This window comes from Phyllobates terribilis, unplaced genomic scaffold (assembly GCF_046119375.1).
Source record: "Phyllobates terribilis strain yellow unplaced genomic scaffold, ASM4611937v1 Scaffold_3__8_contigs__length_932513732, whole genome shotgun sequence".
In the NCBI taxonomy this organism is placed as follows: domain Eukaryota; kingdom Metazoa; phylum Chordata; class Amphibia; order Anura; family Dendrobatidae; genus Phyllobates; species Phyllobates terribilis.
The window spans coordinates 706,076,989-706,098,127 of record NW_027362763.1 but is presented as its reverse complement, the minus strand read 5'-3'; the positions used below and the strand labels follow the sequence as shown (position 1 = coordinate 706,098,127).

Here is a 21,139-nt window from a genome sequence, read left to right as displayed (position 1 = left end):
TCCTCCGGGCTCCCTCCTCCTCCTCCTCCTCCTGGCTTGCATCACCAGCTCTCCCAGCTCACTCGTTTTGCTATTCTTGGAATGACGTCAGGCCGCATTCCTGAACTGCCCCTCCGCTCTGCTATATAAAGAGGTGATGCAACCCTGCCCGGGAGAGAGAGGCTCACACACTCAGCTCTGCCCGGCACACAGCTCTGCTGCTGCTGCTGCTGCTGCTGCACTCGGCTGCCAGCCTGCACTCAACACCAGGGACCCTCAGTGACACAATCACAGCAGGTAAGGGGCAGAGGGGCTTCTGCTACCACTCCTGGCAGCTCCGGGAACTTCTCCGCGGAACTTTTCTTTGTGCAGTTGTTTTCCCTCTTCTGGATCCTTTGTGTTTCTCAACTTTACTACTTCACTTGTGACTTTCTCATCTTCACTCATTCACTCACGGAAGTATCTATCTATCTATCTATCTATCTATCTATCTCTATCTATCTAAAAATCTCATATCTATAGATCTCTTCTTTCTCTCTCTTCTTTCGTTCTCTCTCTTCTTTCGTTCTCTCCCTTCTTTCTTTCGTTCTCTCTCTTCTTTCTTTCTTTCTTTCTTTCTCTCTCTTCTTTTGTTCTCTCTCTTCTTTTGTTCTCTCTCTTCTTTCGTTCTCTCTCTTCTTTCTTTCTCTCTCTTCTTTCGTTCTCTTTCTTTCTCTTCTTCCTTTCTCTTCTTTCTTTCATGTTTTCTATACAGGAAGAAACTTGATACATTGTTACTAATAGACAATAGAATGTTGTGTAAATATGTACAATGTGACACCAGTGATTCATTTATACGACCCTTATATATATGAATGGGAAATATACTATCCTTAACAGCTTTTATGACCCTTCTGCCACCAACTCCAGAACTTCCATAGGCAACTCCAAAAAGTTAGTCACTAGTCGGACATTTCTCAGTCACTTGGGCTACCTGGCTCCTGAGGTCTGTCCTTTCCTGATTCTTCATATAGACGCAGCGGAATAGTAATGGCACATCTATAGATAACCAATTGTTTTTATTCAATGGTTTCTTTTGTGTTTTTACCTATTATCTATACAACTATATGAGTTGTCACCTGCTCAGCTCTGCTATTTCTGTGTATAAATACTAAGTGCAGTATTGATCCTGGTACTATAGGATCAATATAAATTTTTATTAGATGCTCAATTCTGCTAATTCTGCCTATAATAATATTTGCTAGTGTATAGGAATAATTATTCTGTAGGGTTTCTATAACGCCATACTTCTGTGTATAAAGGGATAACTATACTATAGCGTTAATGTAAAACCATAATTCTGCATATTAGTTTATAGCAATGACTATAGGACTTGTATAACTATACTATATAACAATATAATTAATATAAATCCATATTAATACATTGTAACCTTTACTTTGACACCCTAAAAATAAAAGCAGCCCATGACGAGATCTCCCTTTACACCCAATACTGGAAGCTGTTCCCCTTCTTCTAATCAGACGTTGTGTAATTAATTTATTATTACTATTTTCTACAATGGCAGAGTTTCTATAGGATAATTAGTGGGGTCTTTATGTATGGGTATATAATGTACAGATATAGCAGAGGTGAGTTTCACATTCTACGTGACTCGTCCTAGTGTCCATGTGTCATAGTTGTAGTACCAGAACTTTATTATAAAGTTGATTTTATGGAATATGGTAGAGATGACTCATTGGTGGTCTCTTCTGCGCCAGTAGTGCCCGCCGTCTCTTTGTATGCGTGGCTTGGGAATGTGCGTGTAATTGAGCACAACAGGCGCACGAGGATCTCAGCCTTCTGATGAAACTGCCTGGTAATACTTTCAGTTCACTCTCTTGCTGTTCTGCTTCTTGCCTAGAGGAGGCAGTAGTGAGACATACCATGATTCACTTTCTGAGCCCTACACAGTAATGGTAGATGATGCAGTGACACGCGTATAATGAAGCACAGAAATAAAAGCGATCATATACAGTTTAGTAAATATTTTTTTTATAATAGGACTATTAAATATTCTGTACTATTGGATAACCGTAGAACTGTATAAGGGATGTGGAACGTCAGGGATCGGTCCTAACTAGGACTTGCAGTCTATTGCTCCCTTTTATCAGTTATTCCCTGCCTCCATCTCGTGTATACAATAAATGTGAATGGTAATAGGAGCTTGCCTTCTAACGCTGCTGATTTGGGGTTCACTGATATTTTAGGGAATGATCCCAGTGGTGTACCTTGAAGCTCGTCAGCCCAGTGCCCCCAACCATAATGGGTCTTTAATAATATTGGTCTTTTTATATGAGCCATAGGGACATTTTGGGCTCCCCCTAAACTGCAACCCTTGCACCCACTATAGTTCTAGGCATATTTATGATCCGCAGCGGAAGAGGTGCCAGGGGCACATACCGTAAATATGTAACCTTAGGTCAAAAACTGGAAAATCAGGGTCTCCCTACGTCTTATTTCTACCTTTCCAGGGGTGTATGGTGGTCCTATAAATAGACCTTAGGTACCTGCGGTGCCATATAGATCAAGCATCTACAACATTTGTTTTCCCCCCCCCAGCGCTGAAACTACAACTCCTATCAGGTAGAGCTTAATGTAGCCATAGAATTAAATCAAACAAATTCAGCTCTGCTACATCTGTACCTAATAAACGCCTTGCTGTACAGCGCAGCCCCTGTATTCTTGACATTTACCCCATTAAATTCACTGTAATGGCCATCACATGACCTTGTCCGAGGGGGGGGCTACATCACTTGTCACCGTCCTCACTGATGACCTCGGGCACGGTTGCAGGCGTGGGTTACACAACCACATGGCGCCTATTTCCTGGGGGAACATCACCTGTTTCCTGGTTTCATCAGAGGAAGGAGGAGATGGCGTCCTCCATGTAGAAATAGTAGTGCAATGTCAGAAAGCTCCAGGTCACTGCCAGGGCGCGAGGTTAACGATCCGGCTGACTATTTAATATTAACCCGATGTCGTCATTGCTTCTCATATGAGGAACCTGAATGATCGGATCATGTGATACCTCGCAACTCCGCTGGAGCGGACATAGAGATTGGGGGGGTAGTAGTTGTAAGGTGGAATCGTGAAAGTGTCGTATAATTAAATATCTATTTATCTATCTCCTATTTATCCTCTATCTAGCTATCGGAGACTTGTAGTCCCACAGGGACCCTGATGTGACCTATTAGTAAATTCTAACCTTTTAATTTATAATCTGAAAGTATAAATAGCGCGTGGCTCTTGTGTAATTATAAGCCACGAGATGCTATTTATATTTCTGGTTAACTTTGCACTTTGTAACATTAACTACAGCTCAGCAACATATTTGTGTTTCTGACGTATTTTATCGCTGTGTGCCGTGACAATTCTCAGTGCTTCCTCTTACAGCAGTTATCCCCATAAACCACAAATATCACCGATCCAGAGGAACGGTGACTGATAAATGGATGATCACTGGGGATCCAGCAGCCGAGACCCCCACCGATCCTAAGAAAAGGGGTCCCAAAGTCCCCTGTATGAATGTAGCAATAGTGCGCTCCATTCACTGTCTATGACTGGGGGCTGCACATCATCACTACCTCTCCATTTACACTGGAGACTTGGGCAGGGCTTGGGGGTTTATATATGTCCCCTATCCTCGGCCTCTTCCTCTAATATATGTCCCCCATCCTCGGCCACTTCCTGTTATATATGTCCCCCATCCTCGGCCACTTCCTCTTATATATGTCCCCCATCCTGGGCCCCTTCCTGTTATATATATCCCCCATCCTGGGCCTCTTCCTGTTATATATGTCCCCCATCCTCAGCCCCTTCCTGTTATATATGTCGCCCATCCTGTTATATATGTCTCTTGTATTCATATCCAGTTGAGCTGAAATATGCGCTGGCGTCAGCGATTTCCCCCCCCCCCCTTCCCGCATGGGCCCTGCCGCAGTCGCACCCTCTGCAACTGATCCTTATGCCCCTGCTTTAAGGGGCTTACTCACTTCTGCACCGGAGGTGAACCATGCCGATTGGCAGGTGTGTGGGGTCGTTACATCATCGGCACCGCTTACCTTGGATAACTCCTTTTACTTAAAAAGGCTAATCTGGAATACAAAATTATATTTTGTTTTTTTTTGTTTCTTATCCCAGAAACAGCGCCGCCCTATGGGTGTGCCTGGTACTGCAGCTCAGATTCCCATGAAGCTACAATACCTGGGCACAGCTCATAGACAAGGGTGGTGCCCTTTCCCCAGTAAAATAAAAATCTATTTTTAATTAGATCTTTTTGATTTATTTATGCATTGACTTGCCATTCAGGCATCTGGGAAAGCTGGATGACAAGTGCTTATTTGAGCTGTGGAGGTAGTTGAGCAAAACTTTCCAGCCTTTTGAATGTAGGACTATGTATACTCTTTCTTGTATGGATATAGATTACCCAGAAGTTGTGCAGGTTGATAATGTCATTGTTTTTCACTTTCAGTAAAAATGATGCTTCAGCACCCAGGTCAAGGCTCTGCAGCCGAGGTCAGCGCAACCGCCATTGTCCCATGTCTCTCGCCAACCATGGCCTTTGCCTTTGAAGACTTCACCAACTTGACTCCCCTCGTTAAAGAAGAACTCCGGTTCGCCATCCAGAGCAAGCGCCTTGCCACCCGGCCACTTTGCAGCCTGGACACTGTGGTGGTAGCAGATAGGCCAATCGAACTGACCATTGCCAAGACAGAGGTAGGTTATACAAAACCTGACATGTGACCCCTGAACATGTATTAAGAGATTGTACAGGGCTAGAAAATACGTCCTCAGGTTGTCTGGTTTTGCAGCTCCATTGAAGTGAATGAGGTTAAACTGCAATACCACTGACAACCTGTGGACAGGTGTAGCGCTGTTTTAGGAAGAAAGCAGTCATGTTTTTCTATGTACAGGTCCTTTAACCCTGTCTCCTTTTCAGTTTGTACCAGAGGAAGATGATAGGAAAAAACGGAGGAGAGAAAGGAACAAGGTTGCAGCCGCCAAATGTCGAAACAAAAAGAAAGAGAAGACAGAATGTTTACAGAAGGTAAGAGGCGACTATCTAACATGTTATACAAACTATTATTAATGTATTATTTAAAGTGGTTGTAGAGTATAACAAAAAACAAGTCTGCTTTCTTCTAAAAACAGTGCCACCCCTGTGGACAGGTTGTGTATGGTATTGTATTTCAGATCCACTGCCGTGAATATGGGTGAGCTGCAATACCACACACAACCTGTTTAACAGATGTGGCGCTGTCTTTTGGAAGTAAGCACTCCTGGATAACACCTTTTAAATAAAATAGAGGCACTTTATATAATACAGTATATTAGGGAATTGCATAAATAGCAACTTCCTAATTCGTGCGATTCCTTTTTAATATTCTTGAATGTGTCTGTAAAGGTGAAACTTTGTTTTAAACTTCTTCAGAGTTATGACTTCCTAAACAATAAAAAAAATTGTCAAAAAAACCCCTTAAAATGTGTATGTTTAAGTTCAGTGACTACACTAATGGCTTCTCCCAGCATGTGCTAGAACATATGTTAAGGCCAGATTTCCCCTTTAAATTTCCATATATGTGGTACAAGTCACATGCCCCATATAAAGACGCTCAAAGACGTCAGTCACATTTTCATTATGGCGGCCTCGACTATAGCTCCGCACTTAGTATTATCTGAGTTATCAGTTTTCTCCATCCAATATTATGATATTTATATAACTTTGCCCCTGCGAGAATAAAAGCCATATTATTCGTAAGGTTTATTTAAGGCCATGACCAAATACCTAATTTCGCCTAAATGAGTTCTTGCAGGAACCAAAAACCAGATTGTATTCATTCGTCACAGTCCAATTTAATACTAAATTCCAGAGTATATGATCCCATAGAAAACAATATAATCCAGTGCAGATAATTTGTTTCACATGTGCCAGTCAGTGCAGATGGTGGATATACTTCCATGTTGGCGGCAGTATATGATTTTACCATAGGATAATAAATATACAATGGGGCTCATAGAACACTTCTCGCCCTGAGAATTCAGTTTTTTACTTTTCTAAAATCCGCCATATGGTTCTAGAGATATGGACCTTTTTGTTAAGTGCTAATTTCTATGGTCTTTACTAAAGGGGCGTGATTCACAGGGTAATTATGCAGAGTAGCCTAAAGACACGCCCCAGAGGATCCTGTAAGCTCTGTCCCCTTGCCACTAAATAAAGGCTCATATCTCAGGAGCAGTATGGCGGATTTAAAAAAAACAAAACGGAATACTCAGGAGAGCAGTGCGAATAAAATAAGAGCTAATTTTGACTTGGTGAGAGAGGTCCTCTTTAATATTAAACATGTGCTGGTAATGGGCTTATATCTAATATGCCGCTCCAGTCCTGAGATATGGCCACCTTTTCCCTATATTAAATATATGTAGTCTTTTTTTCAGGTGGGTGTGGTCCTTAACAATTCTCTCTGGGAACGTTCTTGAGAACCACACCCACTTTGATAAAAATACTAAATCTATATGCAGGGAAGAGAGGGCCATATTTCAGCAATGGAGAGGCTCGGGAACAAAACAAAAACAACTCCAGATTCAGAAGAACAGCAGCATTTACACCGGGAGATAGATGGATATAGAAACATTACATATTTATGGCAAGTGACAGATCCTCATTAAACTCCGTAGTAGTGTCCCTAGTGGTGACAATGAGAATTACAGCCTTTAATTGACTTATTTACAGGGGTGTGCAGGTATTAGGATTCCTTTTTTCCATGTGTACCCCTCATTTGTCTGTCATCTAATGCTAGCTATACACTAAAAAAACAAATCACTTTTTGTTTTAAAAGGAGTCAGAAAAACTGGAATCGATCAATGCAGAACTGAAAGCCCAGATTGAGGAACTTAAGAATGAGAAGCAACACTTAATCTACATGCTGAACCTCCACCGACCCACCTGCATAGTCCGAGCCCAGAATGGCAGGACGCCAGAAGACGAACGCAACCTTTTCATTCAGCAAATCAAAGAAGGAACCCTGCAGAACTTAGTGACAGAGGGCGTAAACTGAGCAGCTCTCTAACGTACTATACATAAAACTTAAAAAAAAAAAAAATCCTCACTGTCGCCCTCTGGGGGCTTCATGTGTACCAGAGACACCCGAGCAGAATCCTTTGCAAGGAAAAAGCCTTTGATCTAGGTACCACCGAGTGGTTCAAGCGGAAGGATTCGGCATTGTGTTTCGAAAGCCACCACTGACATGCCGTGGTGTCGCTGCAATCTATCCACTTGCTATTAGTATTGTCTTATAGCAGCACGATAGGTTTTTACTTTACACTTTGTGCAATCTTTTTTTATATACGTTGCGGAATGCAAGAAGAAAGAAGAAGAAAAATCAGTGTTCAAGAGGCAATAAGGAGCGGCTGCACGAGCAGAAAAAGATGCTTTCTGCTGGCGCCCATCCAAAGCACCATGGACTGCCTTACCATTAATCTGAGGACGGGTCACCATTACTTTCCATTTATTTATAGTATTGTTGGCCTTGTGCTTTATTAAGAGGTCCAGTTATTAATAAGGGACACTCATTAATGAAGACCTGACACTTGCCATTGATTTTATTATTTTTACCTAATATAAAAGCCGCTGTTCTCCTGAATCCAGCGATGTTTTTCATTGGTTCCTGCGCCTCTCCGTTCCTTAGATATGCCCCCTTCTTCCTTGAAGATAAATCTAGCCTTGTTACCAAAGGGGTGTGATTTTAAGTAGACTCCTGCAGAGAAATTATGCATGTCACGCCCACTTGGCTAAGAAGACAAGATTTACTTACAGAGAAAAGAAGGCCATATTTCTGGAACGGAGAGGAGTAGGAACGAACGGAAAACAACGTCTGATTCAGGAGAACAGCAGCTTTCATGACTTTTAAAAATATTACATATTTATGGCAAGTGACAGGTCCTCACTAGGATGTAGTGAGGTGTGAGGCTCTTGATGCCTAAAACGCAATAGCATTGGGTCAATGTGTGAATGAATAAGTTCTAATTAATTAGCTCGACCTGCAAAATGGCAGCAGGTGGCACAGGAGCTTTCTAGTATAAACTGACACACTAGGCCTCATTTATCAAGTGTCTAAAAGAAGAACCAATGAGAAATCGGCTATAATTTTTAACAGCTCTGGTAAAATGAAGGCTGAGCTGTTCAAAGGAGTAGTCACCCAGATTTATGGAAAGATGGACAGACGTTTCATAAAGACACCTAAAGATTTTGTCACTGAAGCCTCCATTGTGTGTGATTAATTGTTGTTGTAGTTGCACTTTATGATTTAGCTCTGCTACATCTGCCAAAAAAAAGTATGTATAATATATATATATATATGTTGTCTTTGTTGTCCATAGCAACCAATCACAGTGCAGCTCTCATTGTACCAGAGCAAATGAAAAAATAAAAGCTGAGTTCGGATTGGTCGCCATGGGCAACAAAGACAATTCTGATAAATGAGGCCTAAAGTTAGGCCCTAATTAAGTAATGCATTATGTAAAATACTCCAACACTAAAGCTGGTCATAGACAGGAAATAATTGGCGAGCAATTAAGTTGGCAGATAACCCCCCCATTAACTCTATATTGAAATGGGTGGGGGGGGGGTTTATCTCTGCGAAACAATAAAAATCTCTACATTTCCCTATTCCCGGTCCAGAACCTCATAGACACTTCACATCCTTGCTGACTGTCTCCCTTAAACATAGCGACGGTTCCTACTTTGCTGCTCACCCTTTAACAAAACAAATGTCCTTCCCACTTCACCATCCCCTCACCTTCCCAAAAATAAGTATTAAACTAGAAGAAAAAAGTTGGTCATTTATTATTTCTGTTGTACTCCAACTCTCATCGTGTTTCATGTTATTCAGCAGACCGGGCCCTATTTAAAAGGGAAAATCCAAATCTAATTTCTAAGCACTTTTTTTTTTCACGACGCCACTTTGTCGGTATTAATGTCTTCACAGATTCTACCTAACATTTCATGTATTTTTCAACGTCGTTCACTTCACGTGTAATGACGACGAAGCCAAAATTACCTCAGAGAAGCGAACTCCACACACAAGCGCCATGTGCCGGTCTGACATGTATGACCTCTTTATATTCTGTAACAGAAATGCCGTATTAGTACATGTTAGATGGAAGTTTGTCGTTCTTTTACAATATGTCTGTCTGCGAGGGAAGGTGGGGGGTGGGGCGGGGGGAATTGCAGCGTTAAACTGGAACATTAAAATGTTAATGTTTTTTAAACATTAAAAAAAGAGCGATATTCATGCAGAATTTGTGTAACCGTATTATATATATATATATATATATATATATATATATATATATATATATATTTCTGCCTTCTGTTATAGGGGTGTAAGTAGTCATCCGGATGACCGATGAGCATTTATTGGCTCGAGTCTTAAAAGTAAAAAGTAGAGTCGTTGTAGAATAGTTTCAGGTGACTTTTATAATATCCTTAAAGGGCAATTCCATCCATTAATGAAATTGGCACTCGTCACTGTCCACTGGTTCAGACCGTGTAGTCACTATGATTTGTATCCAAAACTAGGAAAAAAACATGGCTCCTTTCTCCCCAACAACAGTGCCGCTGCTGTAATATAACTCTGCCACATTCACTTCAATAGATCCGAGTTGCAATACCAGACACAACCATTGGACAGGTGTGGCGCTGTTTCTGGAAAGAAAGCAGTTCTGTTTAGCTGCTTCTAATACACAATCTGTAGTGGACATGAATTACGGTATTTCCTAGGAGGGGGTACGAGACTTGGCATGTGATGGTAGTATTTGCAAAAATAACGAGTAAGGCAAGGTTAATATAGGGCAATAAAAAAAATAGCTCTTAAAGGGGTTTTGTAAAATTTGAATTTGAGATACCCTAATAATACAAAAATGAAAGGCGGAACTTTATTGGTTTCCATGGTGCATAAGGCACCATGTATTTTAGTTTTTGGGCGCCCTAAGCGTAAGTGCGCCCAAATTCACGTTTAATATAGGAGAATTGGATGGAGTTCTACATCCTCTGCAATCTGATTGCTATGTATCCGTATCGATGGATAGGGGAAATCTCGGGTGACGTCACCCATAAACTTGTTATTTACTGTTCTGATTCCCACTATACATATATAATGTATCCGGATGTATTACATGTGACGCAGGCGTCATGTTTATTTTTTTTTTTCTTTGGCTTTTGTTATTTCCATGCGTTTACTGGCATGTACGTTAATCATGTTAGCACTATGTATGTAAAAATATATTATTATTAATATTATTGTTTTTTCACTTTTGTGTAACATCTGCAGGTTCAATTATCGTTGTGGTACTAAGTTTTACAGCGCTCACGATATTACAGATGTGAGAGGAATTGCATGTTTTAATGTATGTTCTAATTATCAGAATACGGTACTTTATTACCATTCTTTTCTATTATGAGGTTTTTGCGTTTTGATACTTTAATAAATATGTGATTTGAAAAGAAAACAAAACAGTTTGCCTTTTCTTGTTCTTAAGAGAGCCTCTCACTTGTCATTACTACATCATATAAAAAAAAATTTTTTAACCCGGTGTAAATGCCCCTGTTCTCCTGAATCTGGCGATGTTTTTCTTCTGTTCCTACTCCCCTTCCTGAGATACTGTACGGAAAGTATTCAGAAAAAAAATGAACTTTTTAGAATTTACCAAATATCTGCAATGAAACAAAGAGTGAAAAATTTAAAGGAGTCTGAATACTTTCTGTACCCACTGTATATAGCCCCTCATCCCTGTATATAGTGTAAGTGTAGTCTTGCTAGTCAACTGGGAATTGTCCTCTTGAGGATGCCCACAGAGAAGAGTTGATGACAACGCCCACTTGGCTAAAATACAAAGTTTATATACAGGGAAGAGGGGGCTATATCTTGGGAATCTCTTGTCACATTTCGGGACACCAACAATGTCTGATATATTACGCAAAATGCTGGGTTCACCCATTAGGCCCGATTCATCAAGTGCGTTTTTTTTTTTTCTTAAAGTCCCTTTTGTTTTTTGACTTGCGGTTGTCGCTGACAATTATTACACCAAATTCATCAAAATGGTGTACGCGACTAACAAATTTTGCACAAAGCCCCAAATTGTTTTTTTTTTTTTTTTTTTTTCTGCCTATAACCGTTTTTGCGACTTTTTAGTGCAAGAAAATTTCACACTTTGCAAAAATGTCAAAAAATGTAACTTTTTAACTGGCATACATAAATTCACTCCAAGGGGAAGCAGGAGTAAAGTTGCACCAAATTTTGCAACTTTTGAAAAAAAAATTGCCTTTCATGATCAGTCTAAAACATCAGGAAGAGCAACACTGATGTAAAAATCAGAAAACTGAGGCTATGTGCCCACGTTGCATTTATGAAGCAGAAAATTTCTGCTGCATAAATGCAAGTCCTCTCCCGGGAAAAACGCATGCGGAATTCCACACGCGTTTATCGCGCATTTTACGCGCGTTTATCACGCGTTTTCCACATGCGGAATTGCCTTGCGTTTTTTATGCATTGGACAAAGGCAATTCCGCTTGCGGAAACGCAAAATTAAATGACATGCTGCGGATTTTTGAACGCGGCATAAACGCTGCGGAAAAATCTGCAGCATGTGCATAGAAGTTGCGTAAACCCATTGGGGATCATGGGGTGCGGGTTACCAAGCGTTTTACAAGCGTTTCCGCTGCGGAAATTCCGCATCAAAAACGCTTGTAAAACGCTACGTGGGCACACAGCCTTACTAAACAACAAAAGAATACTTAAAAGACGCAAATCATTTCATGAATTTGTCGCCAATCACAAAGTCACTAATTCAGAGGTATTTATTTACTCCAAATAACTGGCGTAATGCAAACATGAATTGAGCCCATTGTGTATCTGATGTGGATTTTACATCAACAAAGTGAATGAGTTTAAACTTAATCATATCTACATGCAGTTTTTGTGGGGGGTTTTTTGCACGGAAGAATGCAGAAATAGCTTTCAGCGCTTTTTTTTTTATATATATATGATGTATATCAATTACTGCTGTGAAAAAGCACCTTTTTGATGCAGATTTAATCCATCTATTTCAAAGGGGACCCTACATTTGCAGTTTAAACCTGACTTTGAAAATCTATAGAAATACACGCAAATAAATGCTAAAAATTAAGTGCGGATTTAAGTTTTGAAATCTGCATCTAAAATCCACACCAAATATGCAACATTTGGCCCAAGGCTAATAGGATCTCAAATAATCCAGCTCCTTTATTCAAGATTCCATACAGTCCAGAAAAAAAGGGGCAAATACGATGTTTTCAGTCCATTACAAGTAATCTTCAAGGAGTTAGGAGTTATAAAAGACCTTCTTGTGCTTCTCCTATACTTTGAAATTTTGGTTTACATTGGGGTCTGTTGTGTTTCGTCATGAAATCGACGATTTATAAGCTTATTCCCATCATTAAAAGTTATCTATAGAATAGGTGATAATAACTTGTCAATCAGCTGCGGGACTATCTCTGATCACTAGAACAATGCTTCAAAATGCTCCATCGCCGGGATTGAGTGGTGGCCGCGTATGTGCGCCAAAGCTTCACTCACCCCATATGGGGCTGCCAGAAATAGGCGAGAATGGTGCTGGACTATCTTTGACAGTCCCATAAAGAATAAATAGAGTGGGGGCCCTCTGCTATCTCCAGCATTGTAAGGGTATGTTCACACAGTTTTTGACCTGTTTTCCTCTGAGTCAAAAATATACAAAAAAAAGTCTCAAATATAAATTTTTTTTTGGGTGTGGGTTTTTTATACACTATCTGTATATGGGATGTTTCTTTTCTGTTTTATTCAGTAGTTGAATTTGAAGCCATTTTATAAGCATAAACAGGTCAAGAATTGACATGCTGTCTCTTTCGCTATGCTAAAAAGAACACATGCATAAAAGAAGCACCTTGTGCAAGATAGGCAGTAAGAAGCCTATTAAAGGAGTAATTTTGAGAGCTCTTTAATGTAGATTTTGAAGAAGAAATGGCTCAAATACAAGCCAAACAACTCCAAGTGAACAGAGAATAGAAAATAAATGGATTGGTGGTGCGCATGCCAGCGGTCTGACCCCCATCGATCTACAAGCTATTCTTTGGATAGGATATAACTTTTATTATTGGGAATAACTTTTTAAATAGAATAGAATTCTGATCTATTTGTTAATTTTTTTTCCCATCAAATATGATGGAATCTGCAATGGAGCTTACAAAGCCATCAATGCAGGTGTTACAGCCCCTGGCAAAAATTATGGAATCACCAGGCTCGGAGGATGTACATTCAGTTGTTTAATGTTGTTGAAAAAAAGCAGATCACAGACATGGAACAAAACGAAAGTAATTTCAAATGGCAACTTTAGGGCTTTAAGAAACACTAAAAGAAATCAAGATTAAAAATGTGGTACTCAGTAAGGGTAATTTTTTTCAGACCAAGCAGAGGGAAAAAATTATGGAATCACTCAATTCTGAGGAAAAAATTATGGAATCAACCTGTAAATTTTCATTTCCAAAACTAACACCTGCATCAAATTAGATCTGCTTGATAGTCTGCATCTAAAAAGGAGTGATCACACCTTGGAGAGCTGTTGCACCAAGTGGACTGACATGAATCATGGCTCCAACATGAGAGATATCAATTTAAACAAAGGAGAGGATTATCAAACTCTTAAAAGAAGGTAAATCATCACACAATGTTGCAAAAAATGTTGGTTGTTCACAGTCAGCTGTGTCTAAAATCTGGACCAAATACAAACAACATGGGAAGGTTGTTAAAGGCAAACATACTGGTAGACATCAAAGCGTCAAGACCAGAAACTTAAAGCAATATGTCTCCAAAACAGGAAATGCACAACAAAACAAATGAGGAACGATTGAGAGGAAACTGGAGTCAATGTCTGTGACCGAACTGTAAGAAACCGCCTAAAGGAAATGGGATTTACATACAGAAAAGCTAAACATAAGCCATCATTAACACCTAAACAGAAAAAAACAAGGTTACAATGGGCTAAGGAAAAGCAATTGTGGACTGTGGATGACTGGATGAAAGTCATATTCAGTGATGAATCGCGAATCTGCATTGGGCAAGGTGATGATGCTGGAACTTTTGCTTGGTGCCGTTCCAATGAGATTTATAAAGATGACTGCATGAAGAGAACATGCAAATTTCCACAGTCATTGATGATATGGGGCTGCATGTCAGGTAAAGGCACTGGGGAGATGGCTGTCATTACATCTTCAATAAATGCCCAAGTTTACATTGATATTTTGGACAGTTTTCTTATCCCATCAATTGAAAGGATGTTTGGGGATGATGACATCATTTTTCAAGATGATAATGCATCCTGCCATAGAGCAAAAACTGTGAAAACATTCCTTGAAAGAAGACACATAAGGTCAATGTCATGGCCTGCAAATAGCCCGTATCTCAATCCAATTGAAAATCTTTGGTGGAAGTTGAAGAAAATTGTCCATGACAAGGCTCCAACCTGCAAAGCTGATCTGGCAACATCAATCAGAGAAAGTTGGAGCCAGATTGATGAAGAGTACTGTTTGTCACTCATTAAGTCCATGCCTCAGAGACTGCAAGCTGTTAATAAAACCAGAGGTGGTGCAACAAAATACTAGTGATGTATTGGACTGTTCTTTTGTGTGTTTGTTTTTCATGATTCCATAATTTTTTCCTCAGAATTGAGTGATTCCATAATTTTTTCCCTCTGCTTGATCTGAAAAAAATTACCCTTACTGAGTACCACATTTTTAATCTTGATTTCTTTTAGTGTTTCTTAAAGCCATAAAGTTTCCATTTGAAATGACTTTAGTTTTGTGCCATGTCTGTGATCTGCTTTTTTTCAACAACATTAAACAACTGAATGAACATCCTCCGAGCCTGGTGATTCCATAATTTTTGCCAGGGGTTGTATATACATTTTATTGGTTTTGTATTTTTTTTATTACCGCCCTAGGGTCCATTAAGCCCCATAAGTATTGAATTTTAATCTATCTGCCAAAATTTAATAGATCAAACAAAAAATGATGGCATAGTGGTATAGAGTAAATTATTAAACCATATATTATAAAGTCTATACAGTACAACAGATGTATCAGTGACCCATTCACCTGTCACTTGTGTCTCAGAACATTGCCATATACAGTAGCCACATATTTACCAGTTCTGCCAGAATTTCCAGGAGGCTCCTGGAAAAAGGAGGACAACCTCCACAGCTCCAGGATTTGCTGGCAAATCTCCTGGATGTCACAGAAAGCTCACAGAAATCAGCACTCCCCTGAATGCTTTCTGTGCATTGCACCAGGATGCTACATCAATAGACTCTCATAAAGGGGGCTTAAACAAGGATTGGCATGCTAAAAAAAAAAGGTGATAATATTTTAAAATAATAATAATATTGGTGTCACGTGCTGCACTCTCAATTTTTCTGGAGGAGAATTTCCAAAAGTTGCCATTATGCAGTAAGAATATACACTGCTCAAAAAAAATAAAGAGAACACTCAAATAACACATCCTAGATCTGAATGAATGAAATATTCTCATTGAATACTTTGTTCTGTACAAAGTTGAATGTGCTGACAACAAAATCACACAAAAATCATCAATGGAAATCAAATTTATTAACCAATGGAGGCCTGGATTTGGAGTCACCCCCAAAATTCAAGTGGAAAAGCACACTACAGGCTGATCCAACTTTGATGTAATGTCCTTAAAACAAGTCAAAATGAGGCTCAGCATTGTGTGTGGCCTCCACGTGCCTGTATGACCTCCCTACAACGCCTGGGCATGCTCCTGATGAGGTTGCGGATGGTCTCCTGTGGGATCTCCTCCCAGACCTGGACTAAAGCATCCGCCAACTCCTGGACAGTCTGTGGTTCAACGTGACGTTGGTGGATGGAGCGAGACATGTTGTCCCAGATGTGCTCAATCGGATTCAGGTCTGGGGAATGGGCGGGCCAGTCCATAGCTTCAATGCCTTCATCTTGCAGGAACTGCTGACACACTCCAGCCACATGAGGTCTGGCATTGTCCTGCATTAGGAGGACCCCAGGGCCAACCGCACCAGCATATGGTCTCACAAGGGGTCTGAGGATCTCATCTCGGTACCGAATGGCAGTCAGGCTACCTCTGGCGAGCACGTGGAGGGCTGTGCGGACCTCCAAAGAAATGCCACCCACACCATTACTGACCTACTGCGAAACCGGTCATGCTGAAGGATGTTGCAGGCAGCAGATCGCTCTCCATGGCGTCTCCAGACTCTGTCATGTCTGTCACATGTGCTCAGTGTGAACCTGCTTTCATCTATGAAGAGCACAGGGCGCCAGTGGCGACTTTGCCAATCCTGGTGTTCTGTGGCAAATGCCAAGCGTCCTGCACGGTGTTGGGCTGTGAGCACAACCCCCATCTGTAGACGTCGGGCCCTCATACCACACTCGTGGAGTCGGTTTCTAACTGTTTGTGCAGACACATGCACATTTGTGGCCTGCTGGAGGTCATTTTGCAGGGCTCTGGCAGTGCTCCTCCTGTTCCTCCTTGCACAAAGGAGGAGGTAACGGTCCTGCTGCTGGGTAGTTGCCCTTCTATGGCTCCCTCCACATCTCCTGGTATCTGCTCCATGCTCTGGACACTGTGCTGACAGACACAGATACCCTTCTTGCCACAGCTCGCACTGATGTGCCATCCTGGATGAACTGCACTACCTGAGCAACTTCTGTGGGTTGTACTGTAGACACCGCCTCATGCTACTGTACCTCTAGGGGTGAGAGCAATGGCAAAATGAAAAAGTGACCAAAACAACAGCCATAAAGGATGAGAACATTGAAATGGTCTGTGGTCCCCACCTGCAGAAGCACTCCTTTATTGGGGGTATCTTGCTCATTGCTGATCATTTCTACCAGTTGTCTGCTCCATTTGCACAACAGCAGGAGAAATTGATTCACAATCAGTGTTGCTTCATAGCTGGACAGGTAGATTTCACACAAGTGTTATTGACTTTGAGTTACATTGTGTTGTTTAAGTGTTCCCTTTATTTTTTTGAGCAGTGTATAATGTGTGGACTCAATTGTAAAAGAACCAGTGTGCAATAATCAGTGATAAAGCTCTGCAGTGACACCTGCTGGTCAGATGGTAGTGAGGCTGCAAACCCTGAGCCATCAGCTTTTCTTATTTAAAAACTGGACACTTGCGCTAAGCAGCTAGTGGATGGACATGAAACAAAAAAAAGGATGTGCAATGATAAATAAATCAATAAAAATTGTTCAGATAACCCCTTCAAAAATCATGATAATTCAATTTTGCACACAGGTATTTATGATCCTATACATAGGAGCAAAGTATGGTGTTGCTGCTAACTCCGCAAATCTGGTGTTTGAGCTATAGGTCTTACATTTAGAATATAAGTAATTCACCAATTTCTTTCTATTAAAAAGTTTCAGTTTATAATGCTACAAATAGTTACCAACACAGACCTGGCATTTCAGCTAACAATCATACATGTGAAACATAAAGAGGAGTCACAAAAATAAGAACTACATTTTGCTGATATAGCGTCCTTGTGATAGTTCACTAGATATATAATAGATTATAAACAGGTTATATCTCAGGAGAACAGCGCCATTTACACCAAGTAAAAAAAAAGATATATTTATACTGTGTTCCAAATTATTATGCAAATAATATTTTCTCAGATTTTCCCAAATTACCTATATGAATTGCAGTCATTGTAATTTTCCAGTCAAATAACTATTACAGTACAATTGAAAGGTTTTTGTACAAACTGCCTATGATAACAGTATATTTTTAAAAAAATAAAAAACTCAAACTGCACTCAAAATGCATGTTCCAAATTATTATGCACAGCAGAGTTTTCAACCTTTTCATTTTAATAAAGAACAAAAAAATGGTCATTTTCGAAATTATAAGCATTAGCAGGTTATTACAAACTGAAATCAAACAGTTTTCAACTCAAAACTTTATTCTAGGTGATGTTACATTTGCACATAGGACCCCTTGTTCGAAAGGAGCTTCTGAACTCTCTCATCCATTGAATTTGTCAGGTTTTGGATGGTTTCTGCTTCAATTGTTTTGCATGAGGACAGAATACCCTCCCAGAGCTGTCGCTTACATGTGAACTGCCTCCCGCCAACATAGACACTCCTTTTGATGATGCTCCAGAGGTTCTCAATGGGGTTGAGGTCAGGGGAGCATGGGTGCCACACCATAAGTTTGTCCCCTTTTATGCCCATAGCAGCCAGAGATGCAGATGTGTTATGTGCAGCATGAGACGGGGCATTATCATGCATGAAATGATCTTGCTGCGGAATGCACGGTTCTTCTTCTTGAACCATGGAAGGAAGTGCTGTTTGAGAAACTCAACATACATTATGGAGTTCATCTTTACCCCTTCAGGGATCCTAAAAGGGCCGACAATCTCTCTCCCCATGATTCCAGCCCAAAACATTACTCCACCTCCTCCTTGTTAGCGCCGTAGCCGTGTTTGCATGGGGTGTCCATCAACCAGCCATCCTCCACTCCATCCATCTGGACCATCGAGATCATTTCATGCATGATAATGCCCCGTCTCATGCTGCACATAACACATCTGCATCTCTTGTTGATATGGGCATAAAAGGGGACAAACTTATGGTGTGGCCCCCATGCTCCCCTGACCTCAACCCCATTGAGAACTTCTGGAGCATCATCAAAAGGAGTGTCTATGATGGCGGGAGGCAGTTCACATCTAAGCAACAGCTCTGGGAGGGTATTCTGTCCTCATGCAAAACAATTAAAGCAGAAATCATCCAAAACCTGACAAATTCAATGGAAGAGAGAGTTCAGAAGCTCCTTTCGAACAAGCGGTCCTATGTGCAAATGTAGCATCACCTAGAATAAAGTTTTGAGTTGAAAACTGTTTGATCTCAGTTTGTAATAACCTGCTAATGCTTATAATTTCAAAAATGACCATTTTTTTGTTCTTTATTAAAATGAAAAGGTTGAAAACTCTGCTGTGCATAATAATTTGGAACATGCATTTTGAGTGCAGTTTGAGTTTTTTATTTTCTTTAAAAATATACTGTTATCATAGGCAGTTTGTACAAAAACCTTTCAATTGTACTGTAATAGTTATTTGACTGGAAAATTACAATGACTGCAATTCATATAGGTAATTTGGGAAAATCTGAGAAAATATTATTTGCATAATAATTTGGAACACAGTGTATAGTAAGTGACAGATTCTCTTTAAGGGGCTAGATGAGATTAGGATAGACCGTCACCCAGAAACAGCCCCACTCTTGTTTGTAGGCTGTATCTGTATTCAAGTACATATCTGCAATGCCAGTCACAGCCATTGTGCGGGAGTGGTGCTGTTTCTGGAAGAATAGTCATATGATAGCAATCTAATATGTATGTGAGACCCCTACTGCCCCCTGGTGTTTGCTGTTGGGTAACAGATTAACATGCCTGATGTATTCTCACTATGAAGATATTAGCTCAGGTCCCGCAAAGACATGACCTCTATGGCCAGATGACTTTCAGTAAAACATCCCTGTTAGGTGCCATGAATCAGCGTTTCAGAACTATCCCCATAAAAAGCCGTGAGAATTGTTAAGAAGTCGCCGTCACCTTAATTCCCCCTTGTCCTGAATTTGCCTAATAACTTATGACATGATTGTGGTCCCTGGTCAGCCTAGACGAGTCAAGTGGTCCTCATGTTTTCTCTTTCTGTTCCTCTAAAGAAGTTTTGCCTTCATTGTGTAATTCTACCTTCTCTCATTTTTAATATAAAGTATCACAGTTTCAGGAGGGAGGGGGTCACTTATTTTCTCCTATTTCTCCTCTAACTTGACTGGAAGAGACCAGCAAAAGTTGTAATGTCTTCTCTTTGGGTCACCTCTAAGATATTCCTTCCATGTGAATATTCCAGGTGGAAAATCTGTAATGTATTCGACCAAATTTACAAAAATTTGTAAAAAGAAAGAAATCCATAAAATTGCATAAACCTTCTGCTCAGAAGCTGACCCATGACGCAGAGCTTAAATCCTCGGCAATGTCAATTTATGCTGCAGGTTTTACCTTTAGCAATGCAAAATCCACAACAAATCCACATGCAAATAAAGCAGATCTGGCTGTGTAGTCTTTACGTTCAGTTTATGGCCTATGCAGACATCCCCTGAGAATACAGGGCTTTTTTTCTATATTTCTGCAGTATTTGTGCAAAAAAAGAAATCTTATTAGATGAAAGTTTCTACTTCACTTCCAAAATTGAAAGAGGTTTTCCCATAAACAGGATGGAGGATAAGTATATGATCAGTGGGAGTCTGATCACTGCAACTCCCATTATTCACGAGAACAGGGGTCCCGTGTCGCCTGTGTAAATGGAGCGGTAATGCGCATGCACGGCGGCCACTGCTCCTATAGACAGTGAATGGAGAGGTGCCTGCACCTCTAGTCACACTTGAGACCCTATTCTTGTCATCGGTCTGAGTCCCAGTGATAAGAGCATTAATTAATTACCTATAAGGTGGAAAGGTATGAATGTTTTTCGTGGGTTCCCCCCCTCATTTTTTAGTGTTGGGAAAGATAGGGGTATAATATTTATTAATTTGTTAATTCTATTTTTCATTTTACGGGGTGCTCTGATGCAGGGGTTTTCTGATTTTGGAAACCCCCCCATCGACTGGCAGCAGTTTGTTTAAAAAAAAAAAAGTGCTTTACTCACCCTCACCGGGTCCAAAACTGAGTCTCTGTCGCTGCCCCCAGTGCCTGGTATTCACTGCAGCATTGACATCATATCGACAATGCTGAAGCCGCTGAGCTCACTGATTGGTTGCAGCACTATCTATGTGACATCAGCACTGCAGATAATAACAGACACTGGGGGCAGAGAATCAGTGCTGGACCGAGGGAGGGTGAGTAAAGCTCATTTTGTTTGTTTTTACAAAACTGGAAAAGCCTTTGAATATTGAGGCACTACATATATGCACCCCTTGTAACACACTGCAAGTACACGTCCTATTGTTTGATTTTGCTTTGTTGAAACTAGTTTTGTTTTTCAACACTTTTAT

At 40.4% G+C, this 21,139-nt stretch overlaps 1 protein-coding gene across 1 annotated transcript; it reads left to right on the top strand.

The window, feature by feature from the left end:
• The first annotated feature begins 52 nt into the window (after window positions 1–52).
• ATF3 (activating transcription factor 3) lies at window positions 53–10,532 on the top strand. Its single transcript, XM_073671977.1, has 4 exons — window positions 53–276; window positions 4,493–4,737; window positions 4,961–5,068; window positions 6,858–10,532. The coding sequence occupies exons 2-4, from the start codon at window positions 4,498–4,500 to the stop codon at window positions 7,074–7,076; spliced, it is 567 nt and encodes a 188-aa protein (XP_073528078.1). The 5' UTR covers window positions 53–276; window positions 4,493–4,497; the 3' UTR covers window positions 7,077–10,532.
• The last annotated feature ends 10,607 nt before the right edge of the window (window positions 10,533–21,139 follow it).

Bases quoted from the DNA above. Each gene is read 5' to 3' on its own strand.
- ATF3 (XM_073671977.1), top strand. From the start codon at position 4,498: ATGATGCTTCAGCACCCAGGTCAAGGCTCTGCAGCCGAGGTCAGCGCA. The intron at 4,738-4,960 runs GTAGGTTATACA...TCTCCTTTTCAG, and splicing joins TGACCATTGCCAAGACAGAG to TTTGTACCAGAGGAAGATGA. The intron at 5,069-6,857 runs GTAAGAGGCGAC...TTGTTTTAAAAG, and splicing joins AGACAGAATGTTTACAGAAG to GAGTCAGAAAAACTGGAATC.